The sequence below is a fragment of the Sminthopsis crassicaudata genome, chromosome 5, assembly GCF_048593235.1.
Source record: "Sminthopsis crassicaudata isolate SCR6 chromosome 5, ASM4859323v1, whole genome shotgun sequence".
Classification (NCBI taxonomy): domain Eukaryota; kingdom Metazoa; phylum Chordata; class Mammalia; order Dasyuromorphia; family Dasyuridae; genus Sminthopsis; species Sminthopsis crassicaudata.
The window spans coordinates 270,244,213-270,265,211 of NC_133621.1; the positions used below are offsets into that span (position 1 = coordinate 270,244,213).

The following is a 20,999-nucleotide window of genomic DNA, read 5'->3' on the forward strand; positions in this document are numbered from 1 at the left end:
CATAACTCCTCAGCATTTTTATACATTACCAATGCAATCCAACAACAATAGATACAAAGAGAAATTCCATTCAAAATAACGGTCGATAGTATAAAATATTTGGGAATATATCTACCAAAGGAAAGTCAGGAATTATATGAGCAAAATTACAAAACACTTGCCACAAAAATAAAATCAGATTTAAATAATTGGAAAGACATTAAGTGCTCTTGGATAGACCAAGCGAATATAATCAAGATGACAATACTCCCTACACTAATCTATTTATTTAGTGCTATACTAATCAGACTCCCAAGAAACTATTTTAATCATCTAGAAAAAATAACAACAAAATTCATATGGAAGAACAAAAGGTCGAGAACTTCAAGGGAAGTAATGAAAAAAAAATCAAATGATGATGGCCTAGTTGTGCCTGATCTAAAACTAATATTATAAAGCAGCAAAATCATTTGGTATTGGCTAAGAAATAAACTAGTTGATCAGTGCAATAGGTTAGGTTCACGGGGCAAGATAGTGAATAAAAATAGCAATCTCGTGTTTGACAAACCCAAAGATCCCAACTTTTGGGACAAGAATTCATTATTTGACAAAAACTGTTGGGAAAACTGGAAATTAGTATGGCAGACACAAGTCATGAACCCACATTTAAAGGCCACATACTAAGATAAGATTAAAATGGGTCCATGATTTAGGCATAAAGAATGAGATCATAAATAAATTAGAGGAACATAGGATAGTTTACCTCTCAGACTCGTGGAGGAGGAAGGAATTTGTGAGCAAAGGAGAACTACTGATCATTATTGATCACAAAATAGAAAATTTTGATTACATCAAATTAAAAAGCTTTTGTACAAACAAAAGCTTATGCAAACAAGATTAGAAGCAAAGTAACATATTGGGAAAACATTTTTACAGTTAAAGTACTGATAAAGGCCTCATCTCCAAAATATACAGAGAATTGACTCTTAATTTATAAGAAATCAAGCCATTCTCCAATTGATAAATGGTCAAAGGATATGAACAGACAATTTTCAGATGATGAAATTGAAACTATTCCCACTCATATGAAAGTGTTCCAAATCACTATTGATCAGAGAAATGCAAATTAAGACAACTCTCAGATACCACTACACACCTGTCCGATTGGCTAAGATGACAGGAATAAATAATGATGAGTGTTGAAGGGGATGTGGGAAAACTGGGTCACTGATGCATTGTTGGTGGAGTTGTGAAAGAATCCAACCATTCTGGAGTACAATCTGGAATTATGCCCAAAAAGTTATCAAACTGTGCATACCCTTTGATCCAGCATTGCTGCTATTGGGCTTATATCCCAAAGAAATACTGAGGAGGGGAATGGAACCTTTATGTGCCAAAATGTTTGTGGCAGCCCTTTTTGTAGTGGCTAGAAATGGGGAAATGAATGGATGCCTATCAATTGGAGAATAGTGGGGTAAATTATGGTATATGAATGTTATAGACTATTATTGTTCTGTAAGAAATGACCAACAGGATCAATATAGAGAGGCTTGAAGAGAATTACATCAACTGATGCTGTGCAAAATGAGCAGAACTAGGAGATCATTACACAGTTCAACAAGGATACTGTATGAGGATGTATTCTAATGGAAGTGGATATCTTCAACATAGACAAGAGATAATATCATTCCAATTGATCAATGATGGACAGAATCAGCTACACCCAGGAAAGGAACACTGGGAAATGAGTGTAAACTGTTAGCATTTTTTGTTTTTCTCTCCATTATTTGTACCTTCCCAATCCAATTCTTCCTTTGCAACAACAACAACAACAACAAAAATTGGTTCTGCACATATATATGTTTTACCTAGGATATACTATAACATATTAAATATGGATGGGAATGCCTGCCATCTAGGGGAGGGGGTGGAGGGAAGGAGGAGAAAAATTTGGAACAGACGGGAGTACAAGGGATAATGTTGTAAAAAATTACCTATGCATATGTACTGTCTAAAAATGTTTTAATTATAAAATTAATTTAAAAAAATGAGAAAAAATAAACATAAGGAGGTAACAAGGAAAATGATATCATAAGGCCTATCTGTTTACATTCCTAGAACGTTCTCATTATTAAGAAGGTAAGAGGAGTATATGTAAACAAAGGACACAAGTTTAAGTTGAATACAAAGGGATAAAATTTAAAAAAAATAATGAAATTGGGGCAGCCAGGTGGCACAGTGGATAGAGCATCAGCCCTGAAGTCAGGAGAACCTGATTTCAAATGTGGTCTCAGACACTTAACACTTCCTAGCTGTGTGACCCTGTGTAATGTTCTGTTATCTCCAGAGACTGCTGATTGCTATCTGGGAGGAGATCTGCTGTCTCAACTCAATCTCTCAGCTGCCAACTCTGACCTAGAGTAGAGACTCTTCTTTCCTCCAGAGAGCCACCCCAGATCTAGCCCAGACAAGACTCTCAATCTCTTGAGTGATGCCTTCTTTTATCCTCCAAGAGAATGGGCATGGGATAATGCAAGGGCTTCTGGGAAAAATACTTCAACCAATGAACTTGCCCCTCCTAAGCATGCAAGCTCCTCCCCAGGAGTTCAAAGGGGTAAAACTCCCCCCAAAGGCCAGAACTAGAGAATTGTTAAATACCGATTTAGCACCTACTAAGAACCTAATATCTCATTATCTCATTAGCACTTAGTAAGAACCTAACCACCCTGGGCAAGTCACTTAATCCAGATTGCCTCAAAAAATAATAATAATAATAATGAAGTTGGGGCTAGGTGGCACTGTGCATAGAGCACCAGCCCTGAAGTCAGGAGGACCTGAATTCAAATCTGGTCTCAGACACTTAACACTTCCTGGCTGTGTGACCCTGGGCAAGTCAACACTTAATTCCAATTGCCTCAACAGCAAAAAAAAAAAAAAAAAAAAAAAAAAAAAAAAAAAAAAAAAAAAGTAAAGAAAGGAAAAAAAAAAAAAAAGAAATTTAGTGGTGAGAGGGATCTACTGGGTAAAAGGGAAAAGAAGTAGAATTGTGAAAATTATCTATCAAAAAAAAAAGAGTCAAGAAAAAAAACTTATAGTGAAGGTTGTAGAGGACTGGAACTCTGGAGAAGTATACTTGAAATAAGCTGTCAACTCAGAGGAAAAGATGAGATGATGGTTCTCCAGTTCACATATATACATAGTATGGTGATGTAATGATTCTCTAAGTTGACACACAATTAGTATCCTGTAATGATCTAATTACAATAAGGCATATAAGGGCTAAGGAGGACTGAAAGACAGACAGTCTTTGACCAGCCTACTGGTGGCTTTCATGCCTTTTGCACTAAGGTCAAGACTGGGCTAGAATAAAGAAATCTAGTCTCTATTCTTGACCATTCTAGTGGTGTCTATCCTGCTGAGACCAAGACCCTTCTGGAGGACCTCCAGAAAGCTAGCCTGCACATTACAAATGGGAAGAAGGAGACGAGACTATGAGAATGTGAATCTTAACTCTTTTAATAATAATAATATGTATTGAATAATATATAGTCAATAAGATATGTAGAAACATATCTTATTCTGCAGGGAAATAGGAGGGAAATGGGGGTGAAGTGAAAAGAAAAAGGCATATTGGGGGAGGTTCCAGAACCAAAACACTTTTGAGGAGAGAGAGGGTGAAAGGAGGGAGAGAATAAATTGGGAGGGAGGAGGGGGAATTATAGTTAGCAATAGTAATTGCAAAAAGAATTTCAAAGCAAGTTTCTCTGATAAGTCATCATTTCTCAAACATGAAGAGAAATGAATTAAATTTATAAAAGTTAAATCATTCACCAATTGATAAATGATCAAAATATATGATCTGCAACTGAAGAGCTACAAATTCATGCATATCCTTCGACCTAACACTACCACTACTTGGCATGAATACCAAAAAAGTTTAGGAAAAAAAAGAAAGGAAAAATGTCCTTTACATATAAAATATATTCACAGCAACTCTCAGGGCAAAAAAGCTTGGGAAATTAGGAGATGCCTATCAATTGGGTAATGGATCAATAAACTGAAGTCTGTGTTTACTTTGGAATATTATCGTTCTTTGGGAAATGTTGAGTAGAATGTTTTCAGAAAAAAAGAAAACAACAAAACAAAACTCAGAAAATCCTCCACAAACACAAGCAAAGTGAAATGGATTGGATACAAAGTAATAGCAGTGTTTTGCAATGACCAGATGTAAATGGCTTTGCTATTCTCCATAGTATAATCATCCACAACTACTCGGAAGGACTTATGAAGAAAGTACCCATCCTTACCCACAGAAGGAACTGATTGTGTCTGAACTCAGATTAAAACATTCTCTATTTCTCTGTTTTTTTTTTATTTAATTTTTCTTGAGTGTTTTTCCTTTCATTAGATTTGGACATCTATGTTTATTTTTCTAGAACTTGACTTTTATGGAAATGGTTTGCCTAGCTTCGCAAGTGGTTTCTTAATTGTGGGAGGAAATAAGGGGAAAGTATCTAGAACTCAAAAATTGTAAAAACAAATGTAAAAAACCTTTTTGAACATAGTTGGTAAACATAATAATAAAATAAGACAGACAAAATAAAAATGATGAAATTATGAGGTGATAGATGAATGCACTAGGAGAAAAGGAAAGAGAACAGTGGAATGGTGTAAATTATCTGCCATAAAAAGAGAGGCAAGAAAAAGGTTCTATACTAGTGTGGAAAAGGAGATGAGAGGGGAAGTAAATGAACCTCATTCTCATTAGAACTGGTTCAAAAAGAAAATAATGTACAATATACAGGTATAGAAATATCTTCTTTTAAAGGAAAATAGGACAGTAATGGAATATTGGAAGAAGAAGGAGTGATAAATGAAGAGAGCATATTGGGGTAGGGTTTGGTCAATAATAAAACATTTTTTGTGGAGTGTTAGTGTGAAAGGAGAGAGAATAGAACAAGGGGGAATATGATTACAATGGTAATTATAAACAGAATTTTGGAGCAAGTTTCACTGATAACGCCTTATTTCTCAAACATAGAGGAAACTGAGTAATTTTTTTTTAAAAATAATGAGTTATGGCCCAAATGATAAATGATCAGAAGATATGATCTATGCCCAAAGAGCTAGAAATTCAGGTATATCCTTTGACCTAATAATACCACTACTAACTTTAAATATGAAAAGAGATTTTTTAAAGTAAACACAACTATAAGTACAAAAATATTTGTAAAAGTTCTCTTCTCAGGGCAAAAAAAAAAAAATGGAAATCGAGGAGAAGCCCACCAATTGGGAAATGGCTGAATAATATGGCATATAATTGCCATGGGATATTATTCTTTGTTAAATGTTAAGCTCAGAAAAAAAATACTGGAAAGTCATCCATGAATTCAAGCAAAGTGACATATACTGTGTACTAATTAATAGCAATGGTTTGAGATGACCAACTTTGAATGACTTTGCTACTCTAAGCAATAAAATATTTTATGACTATTCTGAAGGACTGATTTAAGAAACTGTGTCTGAATACAGAATGAACCATACTTTCTCTTCCCTCTCCTTTTCAATCTTTTTCTCCTTCTTCCTCTCCATCTCTCTGCCTCCTTCCCTTCCTCTTCGCCTTCTTCATGCCTCCATCCTTCCCTGTCTTGTCTCTCTCCTTCCCTCTATTCCTTCCTTTCTCTCTCTCCTTCCCTTTGTCCCTACCTATACTTCAAGCTTTTTTCTTCTTCTTTTTTTTATGATGGGACATCTATGTTTTCTTTCTCAATGTGACTTCTATGGAAATGTTTTGCATAACTTCACTTGTGGTTTCTTAATCGGAGCTGTGGACAGGCACAAGAGAAAGAATATGGAACTCAAAACTTTTAAAAACAAATGTTAAAATACATTTTAAATTTAACTGGGAAATAATAAGAAACAAATAAAATTTTAGAAGAGATTATAGGAATTTATCACAAGAATAATACAAAATGACCAAATGATATTTATACCAGGAATACAAAGATGTCTTAATATCAGAAAATTTATCAGCATTGATTGACTATATTAATAAGCAAACTAACAGAAATCATATGATTATCTCAATAGACATAATAAAACACCCATTCCTATTACAAACAACAACAGCAACAAGAGAGCATAGGAATAAATTGAGTTTTTCATAAAATGATAAATATCACCTATCTAAAGCCATCATCAAGCATTATATTCAATGGAGATAAGATAGAAACATTCCCAATAAAATTAGGGTTAAAACAAGGTTGCCCCTTATAACCACTGCTATTTAATATTGTACTAGAAATGTTAGCTTTATCAGCAAAAGAAAAAAAAAAGAAATTGAAGAATTTAAAGTAGGTAATGAGAAAACAAAACTATCCCTCTTTGCAGTGATATGGAATATTTAGAGAAACAACTAAAATACTAGAATGAATTAACAACTTTAGCAAAGTTGTAGGACATAAAAGAGAATGACAATAATGAGATAACATACCAAAATGTATGAGATGCAGCCAAAATAGTAGTTAGGGTAAAATCTGCTTCTCTAAATTCTTATTTCAGTGAAATAGACAAAGAATAGATCAATGAACTGGGTATGAAACTCAAAACAAATACAAAACAAAACAAAACAAACCAAAAAAAAAAACCTAATAAGAGAATAAATTTTTAAAATCCTCAACTGAGTACCAAATTAGAATTCCTCACAACCAAATATGAGATTCAAAATATTTAAAGTAAACAAAAAAATTAAGAAAAATATTAGACTAGTAAATAAATCTACTAGCTGTTTTAATGAAAAATCAATGAAATAAGCCATTGGTTAATGTGTTTTTAAAAAATGGTGAAAACCATGTGTCCACTGTCAAAAAGAAAATGAATGAAATTATCACCAATGAAGAAATAAAAACAATCATTAGGTTAAAAATTGTCCAATTCTATGCCAATAAATCTCACCATATAAGGAAAAATCAATGAATATTTAGGAAAATATCAATTACCTAGATTAATAATAGATCAGGAAAATGGGATGCTTGCTTAAATAACGATACCTTAAAAAAAAGTAATTGAGAAAGTCATTAAGGAAAAAAAAAGTCCCTGTGCCAAATGGGTTCACTTGGGAATTCTAATCATCATTCAAAGAAAACTTAATTCTAATACTATATAAATTATTTGGGAAAATAGGCAAAGAAAGAGTTCTACTATTCCTTTTCTGGCACCAATTTGACACCATACCTAAATCAGAAAGACCTAGACAGAGAAAGGAAATTATAGACTAATTTCCCAAAGGAATATCAATGGAAAAAAATTCTTACTCAACAGCAATGATTTTGCAGCAATGTATCACAAGGATTATAAACTATGGCCAGATCGACTTTAGACCAGAAATGCAAGACTGGATTAATATCAGGTAAACTGTCAATAGAGTTATCTATATCAATAACAAAAGCAATAGAAACCATATGATTATCTCAAAAGATGCTTTAAAAAGCTTTTGATAAAATACAGCACCTATTCCTATAACAAGCACTAGAGAGTAAAAAGAAAAGCAACATTTTATATTCCTTAAAATGATAAGCAGTATTTACCTAACAATATCAGCAAGCATTATATGTAATGGAGATAATCTAGAAGACTTCCCAGTAAAATCAGGAGTGAAGCAAGGATGTCAATTGTCATGATTATTTTTTGACATAATACTAAAAATGTTAGCTATAGTAACAAAAGTAGAAAAAGAAATAGAATAAATTAAAATAGGCAATGAGAAACAAAATGATCACTCTTTCAGATGATATATAATGGTATACTGAAAGTATCCTAAATCAACTAAATATTGAACTATAATAATTAAAAACTTTAGTAAAGTTGTAGTCCAACACACATAAATCATTTCCATTTCTTTATATGACCAACAGGGCCCATAATCAAGAGGCAGGAAGAAAAACTCCATGCAAAATAGATATAAACAAAATAAATTTCTTGGGAGTCTACTTCCAAAACAAACCCAGGAACTGTCTGAATACAATTATAAAATTCTTTTGACAAAAATAAGATATAAACAATAATATAAAAAATGATCATTTTACCTACATTAATTTATTTACTCAGTGTCATGGAACAAACTATCAAAAATCATTAGATAGAGCTAGAAAATCATAAAACAAAAACAAAATTCATTTCCTTGAAGAAAACATCAAGAATATCAAGGGCATTAATGAAAAGAAAATATAAAAGAAGATAGTCTAGCAATACCAGATCTCAAACTACATTATCAAGCAGTAATCATCAAAATTTTCTGGTACTGTCCATAAAAGAGTAGCGGAAAAGTGGAACAGAGAATAGTCAATGATCATAGCAACCTAGTGTTTGATAAACCCAAAGACCCTACCCCTTGGGTTAAGAATTACTCACTATTTGACAAAAATTGCTGCAAAAACTAGAAAACAATAGGACCCAAACTAGGTATAGACCAACATTTCACATTGTATACTAAGATAAGGTCAAAGCATGACTTAAACAAGAAGCATGATATCATAAGCAAAAGCTTTTATAAAAACAAAAATTTTTATACAACCAAAATTAGAATGAAAGCTGGGAAATAACTTATGTAACAAGTATTTATGATATAGGCCTCATTTCCCAAATATATAAAGGACTATGTCAAATTTATAAGAATACAAACCACCCCCCAGTTAATAAATGAGCAAGAATTTTTCAGATGAAGAAACCCAATTTCTCTAAAAGTTTAGAAAGAAGTCAAACAAGTCTGAAGTATCTCACAACCATTATATTAACTAATACTATAAGAAAGGAAAAAGTTATAAGTTGAAGAATATGTAAGAAAATTGGGACACTAGTGCATTGTTGGTAGAGTTGTGAACTGATCCAACTATGCTGGAGAGCGATTTGAACTATCTGCAACAGGCAAGTAAACCTCGAAGAACAGATATATTAGGTTTGTATTCTCATGAGATTATAAAAAAGGGAAAAGGACCTCCATAACAAAAATATTTATAGTAGTCCTTTTTGTGTTCACCAAATATTGAACATTGAAGGAATGCCCAGCAATTAGAGAAAAGTGAAACAAATTCTCTCTTTAATGGTTTTTCATTTCTTTGTGAAGCAACACTAATCTTCATCTATATTCCTCCTCATTATTTTTAACAAATTGTGTTGTATTCTAAGCTCGAGTTAATATAATGGCTCTCTTGTTGGGAGAGATGTCATTTCCCAACTGATGCAATTTCTGGGCTATTTTGCCTTTTTTATTGGAACAATGGTTTAGTATTTGCTTGATTTTCTCATTGGGAAGAGTTGATAGCATTTTTAATTACAGCAGATTACATTTCTCTATTTCTTCTTTATGCTTTCTTCTCATTTGTATTTGTACTTTTAATTCCGGCCAGTCTATGATCTGAATGACCATAATCAACTAATTCTGAAATCATTCCAACAATAGTAACCAATCATTTTTATCTATTAGGATAACATCAGTTTTGTGATTGGGATTGGTCTGTCATTGGGTTTTGTTTTGGATTTTTTTGGTGATATCCAAAAATTTTCTTTCATGCAATGTTAAAAGAACACAAGATTTGATAACACATTCCACTAAAGGGATATTTTGGCTTTTGCCAATGCTATGTAGGATGCTTTGCACAAAGTCCAAAAAGAATAGATTGTATATGACAGAAATATTTCCAAATGCTCCTATTTGGGGATGACATTTTCCTAATTGCAGCAAGCTTTTTGATGTGGAAAAGACCCACATATATGGTGACATAGAATCCATATTAAAAAACTACATGAAAAGTAAGAATTTTCCAGATTCCATGTAGTTTAATGGGCAGCCCCATTTAATTTAGTTGGTTTACCTATATCTTTGTACATGTGTTTATACATATAGACATATACACGCAAAAAGTCTGCATGGGCATTGAAAAACAACAATGAACTGGTTTCAAAATTATTGAGAAAACAAAATCCAGTAGGATCTCATTTGAGAAACCATACAGCATTTCTCTAATGCTCACACTGCCACAAAAGCTCATTTTATAAACATCAGTATTCTTTCAGGAATGATATTTGGCCACAGTAAATTTTACAAAATACTTAACAGAAACACATGATTTCAGAAGAATCAAAATTTAGATAATCCCCAAAATCCATGGACATATGTATGGAGAGTACAAGTAGGTGATTTTGATGAGTCTGATGTAGTAAGTGATGTCACAAACATACATGAATAGAAAAAGAGGTGGCCTAATCTTGAATTGAAAACAAAAGCTTGCACTGGTCCTCAAATATTAAAAGAACAAAGGGAAGAATTCAGGGAGTTTCCTAGGTTCTTAATGACAAAAGTCCTGTAGGATGAGATTGGATGGAAGGATTAAAATTTGAATCCGTGGCATGAGTATTCACAATGTATAAGATAAAGGGTCCATCAAAATATGTCATCATATCATTCTATTTATTTATTTGCATTTAACAATGTGCATATTCTTAAGAGAAAATTGAAACAAGAAGCAGCAGGAAAACACAAGGTATAATGCTCATGGGTGACATTAAACTTACTTCATAAAGAGAATCAACTGAATTATGAGAGTTCAAAACTTCTATGGAATAATCTTAACTAATTTAAACTGAATAAAGAAAACTGCAAATAATAATCACCAATAAATGATAGTTAGTATGCCCACATGAACTGTTTTTTCTCTTGCAGAGTCATAAATAGGGATTTTTTTCCCTTTTCATAGATGATGCTCCATGCTATAATCCCCATGCAAATGATTTTAAGATTATTTCATAAAGAGAATCAGCTGAATTATGAGAGTTCAAAAGTTCTATGGAATAATCGTAGCTGATTTAAAATCAATAAAGAAAACTGCAAATAGTAAACAATGGTTAGTATGCCCAAATAAACTTTTTTTTCCTTCTTGCATTCATAAATATAAGGATATTTTCTTTTCATAACTGATGTTGACATTTTTCAATGCTTTGCAATGATATTCAATTTCAATTATTGTTTTTCACTAAGTGTTCCATTATTTAAGTTGTTTTTATTCCTCAAAAAACATTGGGGTTTCATGTCTTTTAAGCTTTAATTATCATACCTCTGAAAGATATCCAAGGCATTCACATTTGCTCCATTCTTTAACAGAAAATCTGCCATATCACACTTATTTGCTCTAACTGCAAAAAAAAGTGGTGTAAGGCCTTCCTGCAAAGTTAGAATAAAGATATCGTTATATTAAGTAAGCATTCTATATTTATTTCAGTTCAATTTATGACATTTTGCAAATATTTTGTGAATTTGCTAATGACATGTTCAGAAAATATGGTACAATGGAACACTCGAGTGAGAAGACTAGAGCATTAATCTTGCTTCTGTTAGTTAATCCCTATGTGACCATAAAGCAAATTATTTCATCTGTCTGGGCTGTAAGTTTCCTTATATGTAAAATGATAGAGTAAAAGTAGATATCAAATCACAAAACAGAAATTCAAATTTTCTAAGGGAATCTTTCATATTATTTCATGAGTATCTTCTCTCTTTTTTCATTTCATAAGCAATTATTGTCCAAATGGAGCCAAACTTATTTCATCGGAACTCTACTAAGGTAAAGTTATATGCTGGCTGAGATTAACGTTGAAAACTACTTGTTTTTACCCATTCTCCTGAGGTGTACAACAGACTCAACAACAAGAAATTTAAAAAATTAAAAACCAGTCTTGTTTTGAGAGGGCTAAACCTGAAACAAAGTCATTCACCTAGCATTTTCCCTTTCTTATCAACCCTCCTAATATATTTATTGTTTTTTTTTTTTCTCTTTCAAGTGACAATGACTAAGAATTAGGTCTTAGCAAATCAGGAATCATTCAGCAGTTCTAAAAAAGAAAATGCGTAGTCATTAGGATAAAGAAAGCATGTACTTAAGAATTTTTCCTGTAAAAACTCTGTCTGTGTAGCTATATCTAGTAGGAACAAACTTCAAAAGGTTTTTCCTAAAAGCCTTATGGCATTTCCTCATGACAAAGTCACATTGTAAAGGTCTATATGTAGAAAACAATACAGGTAATATCTGCTAGAATTAATGCATTCTGAGAAGCAGACCTAATAGACCATGCGAAGAAGATTGTGGAGAGACAGATTTGATGGAACAGCTAGCTAGCATCAAAGTTAGTAAGACTTAGATTTAGGGCCTGCAGCTGACACATGTACTGAGTGGGAGACCATGTAGTACCTCCAGGACTCTCCCTAACACTGGGTTTCTTAACTTTTTCTTTGTCATGAACCACTTTTCAGAATCATGTTTTTAAATGTCCAAAATAGATACAAAACAACAAAACCAATTACATTGAAATAACTATAAACTTATTGTAGCATTTTCAAAGTTAATGGATCCCAGTTGAAAAATCCATATTCTAAAGATTAAATCATAAAGCAATCCATGGTCTAAATCAGTAGAGGGAATTTCCTTCTTAGGAGTTCCACTGTGAATGAAATCTCTCCAGTGTAATATGTGCTCCCTGACTTCCTCACCCCTCCATCCTACATTAGAAATTCTGAAGACTAATGAACTTCAGAATTATGACAGAATGATTTTAAATTATTTTCATTAAAGAAATACTTCCATAAATAAATGAATTATAAAATGTGTACATTGGATACTATGATTTTTTAGATGATAATCTACTTTATTTTACAAGATTGTTAGTTTCCACCTTGTTTTTTGCTTCAATATCAGCTTTATAGCGAAGCAGTTTTGCTGCGATGTCTATGTTCTGAAAATACGCAACATAATGAAGAGCATTGTTGTTGTTGTCTCCAATATTAGGGTCTGCACCATGTTCAAGCAAGATAGTTGCACACTCCTCCTGCTGACATTGGATTGCCTGTCAATAGTATACAAAGAAATAATATTGTAAGATAAAATTTAGTATATTCAAGCAACATTGGTGATATTTAAATGAGCTATGTACTAATAGTTCATTTTCTTAATCAAAAACAGAAATCCAAATTCATTTCATTGAACAGCATGGTTAACTAATGCATACCTTCATTAAGGGTGTTCGACGATCTTGATCCAACAAATCCAGTTTACATTTTCTTTCTACTAATAGGGACACAACATCTAAATGTCCAGTAACACAGGCCAGATGAAGACATGTTCTACAGAAATGAAAGAGCAATGTGATTCTTTGATATTATACTGCAGCAATCAATATTGCAATATTGTTAGGATAATTTTTAATATACCATGCATTATTATTTTTATGCCTAAACTGTAAATCATTTCCAAAATAAATGGCCACTTATCTCACATAAATAAATACAAAATGTGGGTTAACTCTCATTGCTGGATGTGATACACAAAATTGCTAGAGCAGGAGAAATATATCTAGCAGATCGATGTAGATTTCACTACAGATTATCAAGGGAACTTTGCTCAGGTTCTGATCTGGGTTGCTTCACCTCTCCTGAGGTAACTTGCTGGCCCATTGTACTTTGCAATTAACCATTCTAATACCAAATAGAGCAGAGATCCTATAGGCATGGCCCACTGCAACCCAGAACTCATGAATTCCAGAGATCTGCCAGCCTTGGCCTCCCTGTAACTGGGATTATAAGTGAGCTTCACTGTGCCTGGTGGTTAAGTCTAATAACTTTTATCACAAAGATATTTGTCCACAATTACAAAATATTTGATGAAGCAGCTGCTTCATAAAAATCCCTTATACATTTACATATTGTATCTTTGTACAAGCACATGTGCATGTGTGTGCACTGTCTACAAACACGCACTGAAATGCAGCTCTAGGTGGCCATAGGCTATTCCAGCAGGGTAAACATTTTAGCAGTTCAGCCATGGAGGATAGGATTTGAAGTAAGGGTCTGGTATGTCTGCTGTCCATGGCCCAATCGAACTAAGGTCATAAAGATATTACCAGGTTGCTCAAAGGAGGATGAATGTTTTCATTGATGGTGTATTTGTTAAATACATGTCAGTCTCTGTCTAGTCATTTTAATCCTGTTCCACTTTTGTCTCCTCATGTTGAGTTTTCTTGGTAAAGATACTGGAGTAGTTTGCCATTTCATTCTCCAACTCATTTGACAGATGATGAAACTGAGACAAACAAGACTGAGAGATTTGCCCAGAGCCACACAGCTAGTATCTGACACCAGATTTGAACTCCACAAAGATGAGTCTGACCCCAAGCCCAGCATTCTATCCATTGAAAACCACCTGCTCCTAGCTAATTATCTACACCAAGTTGTAAAGAGGTTGTGTTATGTATTGGTGGAGGAAATATTCATAACAATAAATTCATGTATTACTGATGTAATGAATATTCATATAAATATTCATATTGGTATATTTTATTTTTTTCTTGTTTTTTCAGAACTCTCCTTTTGCCTTTTCCTTCTGGCCTTCTTCCAGTGTCTGAGTTAGAGGGGAAGAGAATTTTTCCTCCCCCTTCTTGGATGTACCTTAATAAAGAGGAAAGCTAGCATCTCTTATGTGTCTACTATGACTCAGAGACTGTGCTCCGCATTTTACCAATATTACCTCATTTGAGCTTTGGGAAGTAGGTATTATCATCCTCATACTTGAGGAAATTGAAGAAACTGAGAAATAAATTTGCTCAGGGTCCAACAACAAGAAAGTACATAAGGTTCAATATAATTCAGGTCTTTCTGGGTCATTAGGGGGAATACAAATTAGTGATTAAATTAGTAAACAAAACAGAAAAACAACCCATAAGACTTTTATGTCTCTTACAAAAGTTAACTGCTAATGTTTTTAAAAATTCAATTAGAAAAAGAGGAGATGAAATGAAGCCTTTGATTATTGAGATTATGAAGGGAACTTTATAGAAACTGAAATTTGTTCATTCAGTTCACGCTACTAATTCTTTCTTAATCCAGGCATACTCCTTGTTTATCAGCTATGATATAAACATAGGCTTTTTTTATTCAGGAAAGAAGACAAGATAAAAGAATGATATTTCTGGGAAGGAACTGGCAGAAAGGAAAAAGGAATTTTTTAAAAGGTGTTTGTCTATATTTGTGAAATTACTTAAGCAGGAAACTGAGTTATGAGTAGTGAAAGGAAGGAAGCAAAGCGGCATAAAATTCTCAAAATACAGGAAAAGAGGGTGAAAAAGAAAGTAAACCATCATGCTGAGTGAAAGCAGGATGGGAGGGCAACTTGGTTTCTGTGCATTTTAGGGGAGAATATATCCATAAAAGTAGAGGGGAGACGGGAAGAATCTGAGACCATTTTCAATGAATTCACAAGTTCCATATTCACTTACAAATTCCATATTCACCTTTTTGAGTATGTCTCTACATCAAGTATACTCTAACTTAAAACTGGTGGTGGATAATTAAATAGTGACATTCTGTTTAGACTCAATAACCAAGAGTTCTCTGATCATATTTAAAAGTATCTCAACCTTGAAAAAGGGACTAACATTTTCTTTGAACTGACATACTGCTTAGGTATAGGATTTTCATTTTTCTTTAGTTTTAGAAAAAAAAATATTTTAAAGCAAGAGTTACTTCCAATCATTTGCATTTATGTTTATTTTTGTATTTTAACAAATATATATTATATGTGTTTATATTAAATACAATACCCCATATTTTCAAGAAATTAGGATTGTTGGGTTGTAGGGGGAATACTTGTGGAAATTATTTAAAGAAAAATAAAGTGAAGACATGACAAGCCTTTGAATATATGTCATAGATATAAAAACTTTGAGCAAGTTCTAGGTTGAGTTCTATTTTCTATGACAACTAGAGTCTCTTCTGCTCTATACAGCATGCAGCCAATTGGCCCATTGTAACCGGTAGTTTGGTTGAGAGAGTAAGCATGGAGTGAGCAGATACTGTCCACTGTAGCACAAAACACACCCACTTCCTGACTCCAGTCATTTTTACCATGAAATTCTCTTCTCTTGCCTTCATCTCTTGCCCTAGCCTGGCTAAAATACTAACTTCTAAAAGAAGCTTTTCCCAACCCCCCTTAAAACTGATGTCATTGATCATTCCTAGTTTATCCTGTATGGAGAATCATGTTTGTACTTTTATGTTTTCATGTTATCTGCTTTATTGAAACGTGAGTGCTCTGACAGCAGGGTTTGTCTTTGACAATTGTGTGTATTCCAAACTCTTAGCAAAGTGTAAGTTACGTAGTAAACATTTAATAAATTTTTGTCCACTGTCCTTTCCCCACTCATAGCACTCCATCTTCTGACACTAAGTAACTTTACTTGCTGTCCCCATGACTGGAATGCTCCACACTTCCACCTCCTGATTTCAGCAAAAGTCTTGCCTTCTATCAGGAGGCTTTAGTTATCTCCTTTAAAATTAATGCTGTCCCTCTGTGAGAATACTCCCATTTCTGCTTGTATGTATCTAGTTTATACATAGTGATTTGCACCCATGTGTTATCTTCAACAACATACAGGTTAGACATACTCCTTAGACATACTCACTTCACTCAACTTCATTTCCTATGATCTACTTCACCTATCCCAGCCGACCATCTACAAATTCAGCACTGCCATGCTTTCAAATCCCGTTTCTCTCATCTGATCACAATCTGTTGTCATTCTGTCTATTCCTTTGCTTTGCAAAATTAAATTCTGTTTTTCATCCAGACCATGATTTCTAATCCAAGGCCATCACTACCGAACTAGCTACATTCTTCTCCTTTCTTCATCTTGACTCTTTGGAGAACTATGCAATATGGCTGTTCAACCCTCCACTGACTTCCCTTATGGCTGTTCAACTCTCCATTGCCTTCCTTTAAATCTATTGCTCATGTATCATATTGCCAACACTGTCCTTCTAAGCCTCAGGCTTCCTGTGTATATGTTTTCAAATAAGGCTGGAGAAAATCATGCAACTGTGCTTACTAGGGCCACTATAAATTTATGTTACGTGACCTCAATTGAGCTCTCACTGATCCAAGGCAATCCTTTGATATTATACTTCCCTAAACAATTCATTATGCCACATACCATGGCAGGTCTTTTGAAATTTTTTCAATTCTTCTCAAACCTCCCATGGTACACTCTTCTGCACTTTTTGAGCTAAAAATCTTGGCTCATATTTACTGAGCAAAATTTGAGGCCATTCCCTGAAATCTCTTTTACCCTTCTCATCTATTTCATCTATAAATACCTCCTACCAATATTTTCCCTTCACCTCACATGAAGTAGCAGCCCTTTTCCTTGCCAATGAAAATGTTTCTACAAATACAAGAGATAGCATTCTATCTTACCTATCATGCGTCTACTCACTTATCTTCAATCTTTCACTACATTCTGGCTATTTCCCTGCTTGCCTCCAAACTTACCCATGTCTTCTCCCCCAATCACCAAAGAAACTTTACTTGATCAATCCATCCCCACTATCATACCACGCCTCTATCTTTTGTAGCTAAACGCCACGAGAGGAATCTCTACAAGAGGTATCTCCAATTCCTCTCCTGTCATTTTCTGTTGATACTCATGTTCTTTCTTCTAATGGATCTCTTAGTTGCCAAATCTAATTGTCTTTTCTCCATTCTCCTTCTTTTTGACCCTCCTTTAAAACTACATCCTTTCTCTTGCTATTCCCTTCTCTCTAGGTGTTGTAACACTAGTCTCTCCTGGTTCCTCTGTTTCTCAGGCTGCCTTGCTCATTAAATCCCTTACCTGACTGAGCTCCTACAATGTAGGAACAATCCCTGTTCCCCAATCCTTTGTATCTGTTGCTATTAACCCTGTGCCTGATATATAGAGTAGATCTTAAAAGCAGTTTTCTGCCTTTAAATTTTTACTCTTCACATATCTTGTCCAAATTGGGGCAGCTAAGTGACACAGTAATGTGTTCTGGGTTTGGAATCAGGAAGACATCTACCCGAGTTCAAATTTGATGTCAGATACTTACAGTTGTGTGATCCTAAGCAGGTTACTGAACTCTGGTTGCCGCAATTTCCTTATCTGTCAAAATGAGCTTTAGAAGGAAATGGTAAAACATTCCAGTAACTTTACCAAGAAAATCCCTCAAATATCCTCATGGATACTGTGACACAGTCCTTTTAAAGCATGTCAATATTTCAGCAGAGTATTAGCTCTCACGTTGTACTGATTTAAGAATATGCCAGTTGTACCCGGGTTAAAAGCCAAAGGAAGGAGTTTCCAGTTCACTGAAAATGGACAGGCAGGAGGGAGGAGGCATCACCAGTTTTTGTGACTCGTTATCCAATCTCTAGGAGTCAAAGCCTGACTTTAACCCTGTCTCAGGTACTCAGGTGTTTTGATTTCGAGGAGGTTAATTGGGGCAGGGGACAAACATTCAGGGGGAGGGATGGGGGTAGGATGTCTGAGGTTCCGTCGGTGGGGGCTTTCGCTTCTCTCCCCCTCTCCCAAGCTTTGCTCTTACCGCTTCTTTTTATCCTGATCGTTTACACTGTTTTTTCCTAACAGCAGCCGATACTGCACTTTTGCCACTTTGCCTGCCAAGGCAGCTTTGTGAATCTTCCGGAGGTCCTTGCTCTGGATCATGTATCCTGGGATGTAGAGGGATTTTTGGAACCCAAAGAACATCGGCAGCTTGATGGAGGGACCAGGTGGAAACTGCTTTTTCTTGCCGAAATGAAAAAGCTTCATTTTGGAAGCAGGCTTCAGGGCCGGGAGGGAGTTCTCCCTCCCGGCCCCTCAGCCTGATACGAGGAGGAATTAAAGGAGAAATTGAAGGGTGAGTTAAAGGGAAAGATAAAGCAGAAATTAAAGAGAAAAAATAAAGGGGGAATTAAAGGGAAAAATAAAGGGAGAATTAAAGGGAAAAAATAAAGGGAAAAATAAAGGGAGAATTAAAGGGAAAAATAAAGGAGGAATTAAAGGGAAAAATAAAGAGAGAATTAAAGGGAAAAATAAAGGAGGAATTAAAGGGAAAAATAAAGGGTGAGTTAAAGGGAAAAATAAAGGGCGAATTAAAGGGAAAAATAAGAAATTAAAGGGAAAAATAAAGTGGGAATTAAAGGGGAAAAATAAAGGGGGAATTAAAAGGTAAAAATAAAGGGGGGATTAAAGAACTAAAAGGGGAAATGTCAATAACCCAAGCCAGAGGTTTAGAAACCTGTGAGCCCGCAACAGTAAGAAACAATTCAGCCCTAGAGCCGACTGCAACTCTGGCAATGGCAGGAGGGGAACTGAACTGCGCGTGCTTTTATCAGGTCCGCAGCTCACGCGGATGCGATACAGGATCAAAACACAGCACTGGTGAGTGCGTGAGTGCGGATCCGTTAGCTCTCACCTTGGAGAGTCGAGATCGACATCGCGAGGGTGGATGAGCTTTAGGTCTCGCGGTCGAATCTCGGGAGCTGCTCTGTTGCTTACTTTCGTAATCATGGGCAAAGCACTTCCTCTTGGAGTTTCGGTTTATATTTTAAAATGAAATCCTAATGCTAGATGAGATCCAGATTGGGTTTTTAAAGGTGTTACTTTCTAGGAGGTTCACTGATGAATTCAGAGACAAGAGATACGGATATGATAGAAAAAGAGTAAGAAAACATGGCTATTTTCAAATATTCTACGGGGATACTTTGATTCTCTGTATTACTTTATATCCCAGTGTTGCACGCTTCCACTAGGAGAGATCATCAAAGTCTGCTTTGTTTTTAAGTCACATTATTGTGGAGTAGAAGGTATCAGTATTTTGTTGCTACTTTCTACTGACTTGGGTTCAACGTCCAATCTGTAAGGACATTTCTGCAACTTTCCCGATCCTGCTTTTTTTCCCTGCTACCTTTCTCTATTCCATTCATGATGTGAAATGTATTCTTTGCATCACCAACTCACATTTCTTTCAGCTCCAAATTCACTGAACCTAAGAATACAGAAACAATGTATACCCACTCCGATGACCCTCACTCCCAACACGCTCCCCCAACTGTTCCTGTTGCCAATTTTGGTTCTCCTTGGTCTTCTTTGTTTCCCCCTCCCTTCCTCCCTCCTCATCAGTATTCTCTTGTCCCCTATTTTTTTCCCTTACCCCTTTTTCATTTTCCTTTTTTTTTCTTTTCTTCTTTTCCTTCTCCTAGTTCCCCTTCCCCTTCCCCTAATACTCTAATAAATTTCCCTTGCTTTTCCAACAAATCCAAATGTCAGTTCACCTTGTAGGTCTTTTGGTTTCAGTAGGGATTGTCTGTGATCCAGTTTGTAAATCTGGTGGTCAACATGTTGGTTATACTTGTGACATCGCAAGATCTAATCAAGAGATACATTCTCTCCATTGTTTGTTCCTTACCTGATGATATCCTGTAGAACTTCTATAACATTCTCTAACATTTAGCACCACAATATATTTTGAAGAGATTTGGACAATGGTTTGGCTAATTCAAAGCCCCACTGAGCAAGTAATAACTCCATCATCATATATGTATTATACTGTGTATATATTGTGGACAGCAAATTGGTCATCATTGATACAATTATTTGAAAAAGCATGTACTTCTTGGAGAGAAGGCCAATGTATATATGAAGAATAAACAAGTAAATCTAGTTTGTCAATACTCAAATACAGAGACAAATCATTAAAATTTAATGACCTATAGGTATTTGGCTGAAACCCAGTATGAAATCTGTGGCAGTTCAAACACATTTTCATGAACTTTTAATGAATACAGATGAAAATAGACTAGATAAAAAATGGACAAATCATTCCTCTTACAATTATTGGTGATATGAATAGCTCCCAAATACCTAATATCTTTGTGGTTTATATACTTTTATCTCTGTTTTTGCTGCAAATTTACAACAAACAGTTGTACTTAAAATACTTTAAGTATTATCATTCCTGGCTAGGGAACACAGCTAATAAATGAAAAGGACTAGATTTGAACTCTGTTGTATAGATGGCAGATTTATTAAAGCCATTCTTTTGAAGTTTCTCCCTGGTTTTCCTACCTATGGGACACATTTGTATTATATGCCCTTTTCTCCAGTTGTTTTTGAGAAAATATAGA

General features: G+C 34.6%; 1 protein-coding gene across 1 annotated transcript in view; it reads right to left on the reverse strand.

The window, feature by feature from the left end:
- The window catches only part of LOC141544636 (uncharacterized), a 56,198-nt gene extending 36,721 nt beyond the window's left edge, over positions 1-19,477 (reverse strand). Inside the window, exons 1-4 of the mRNA XM_074271031.1 lie at positions 18,416-19,477; positions 13,033-13,147; positions 12,700-12,870; positions 11,088-11,194 (exon numbers count right to left, since the gene is read on the reverse strand). Of these exons, the coding sequence (XP_074127132.1) occupies positions 11,088-11,194; positions 12,700-12,870; positions 13,033-13,147; positions 18,416-18,642 (620 nt within the window). The 5' untranslated portion in view covers positions 18,643-19,477. The remainder of the gene's footprint in view (positions 1-11,087; positions 11,195-12,699; positions 12,871-13,032; positions 13,148-18,415) is intronic.
- Between the last annotated feature and the right edge of the window lie 1,522 nt (positions 19,478-20,999).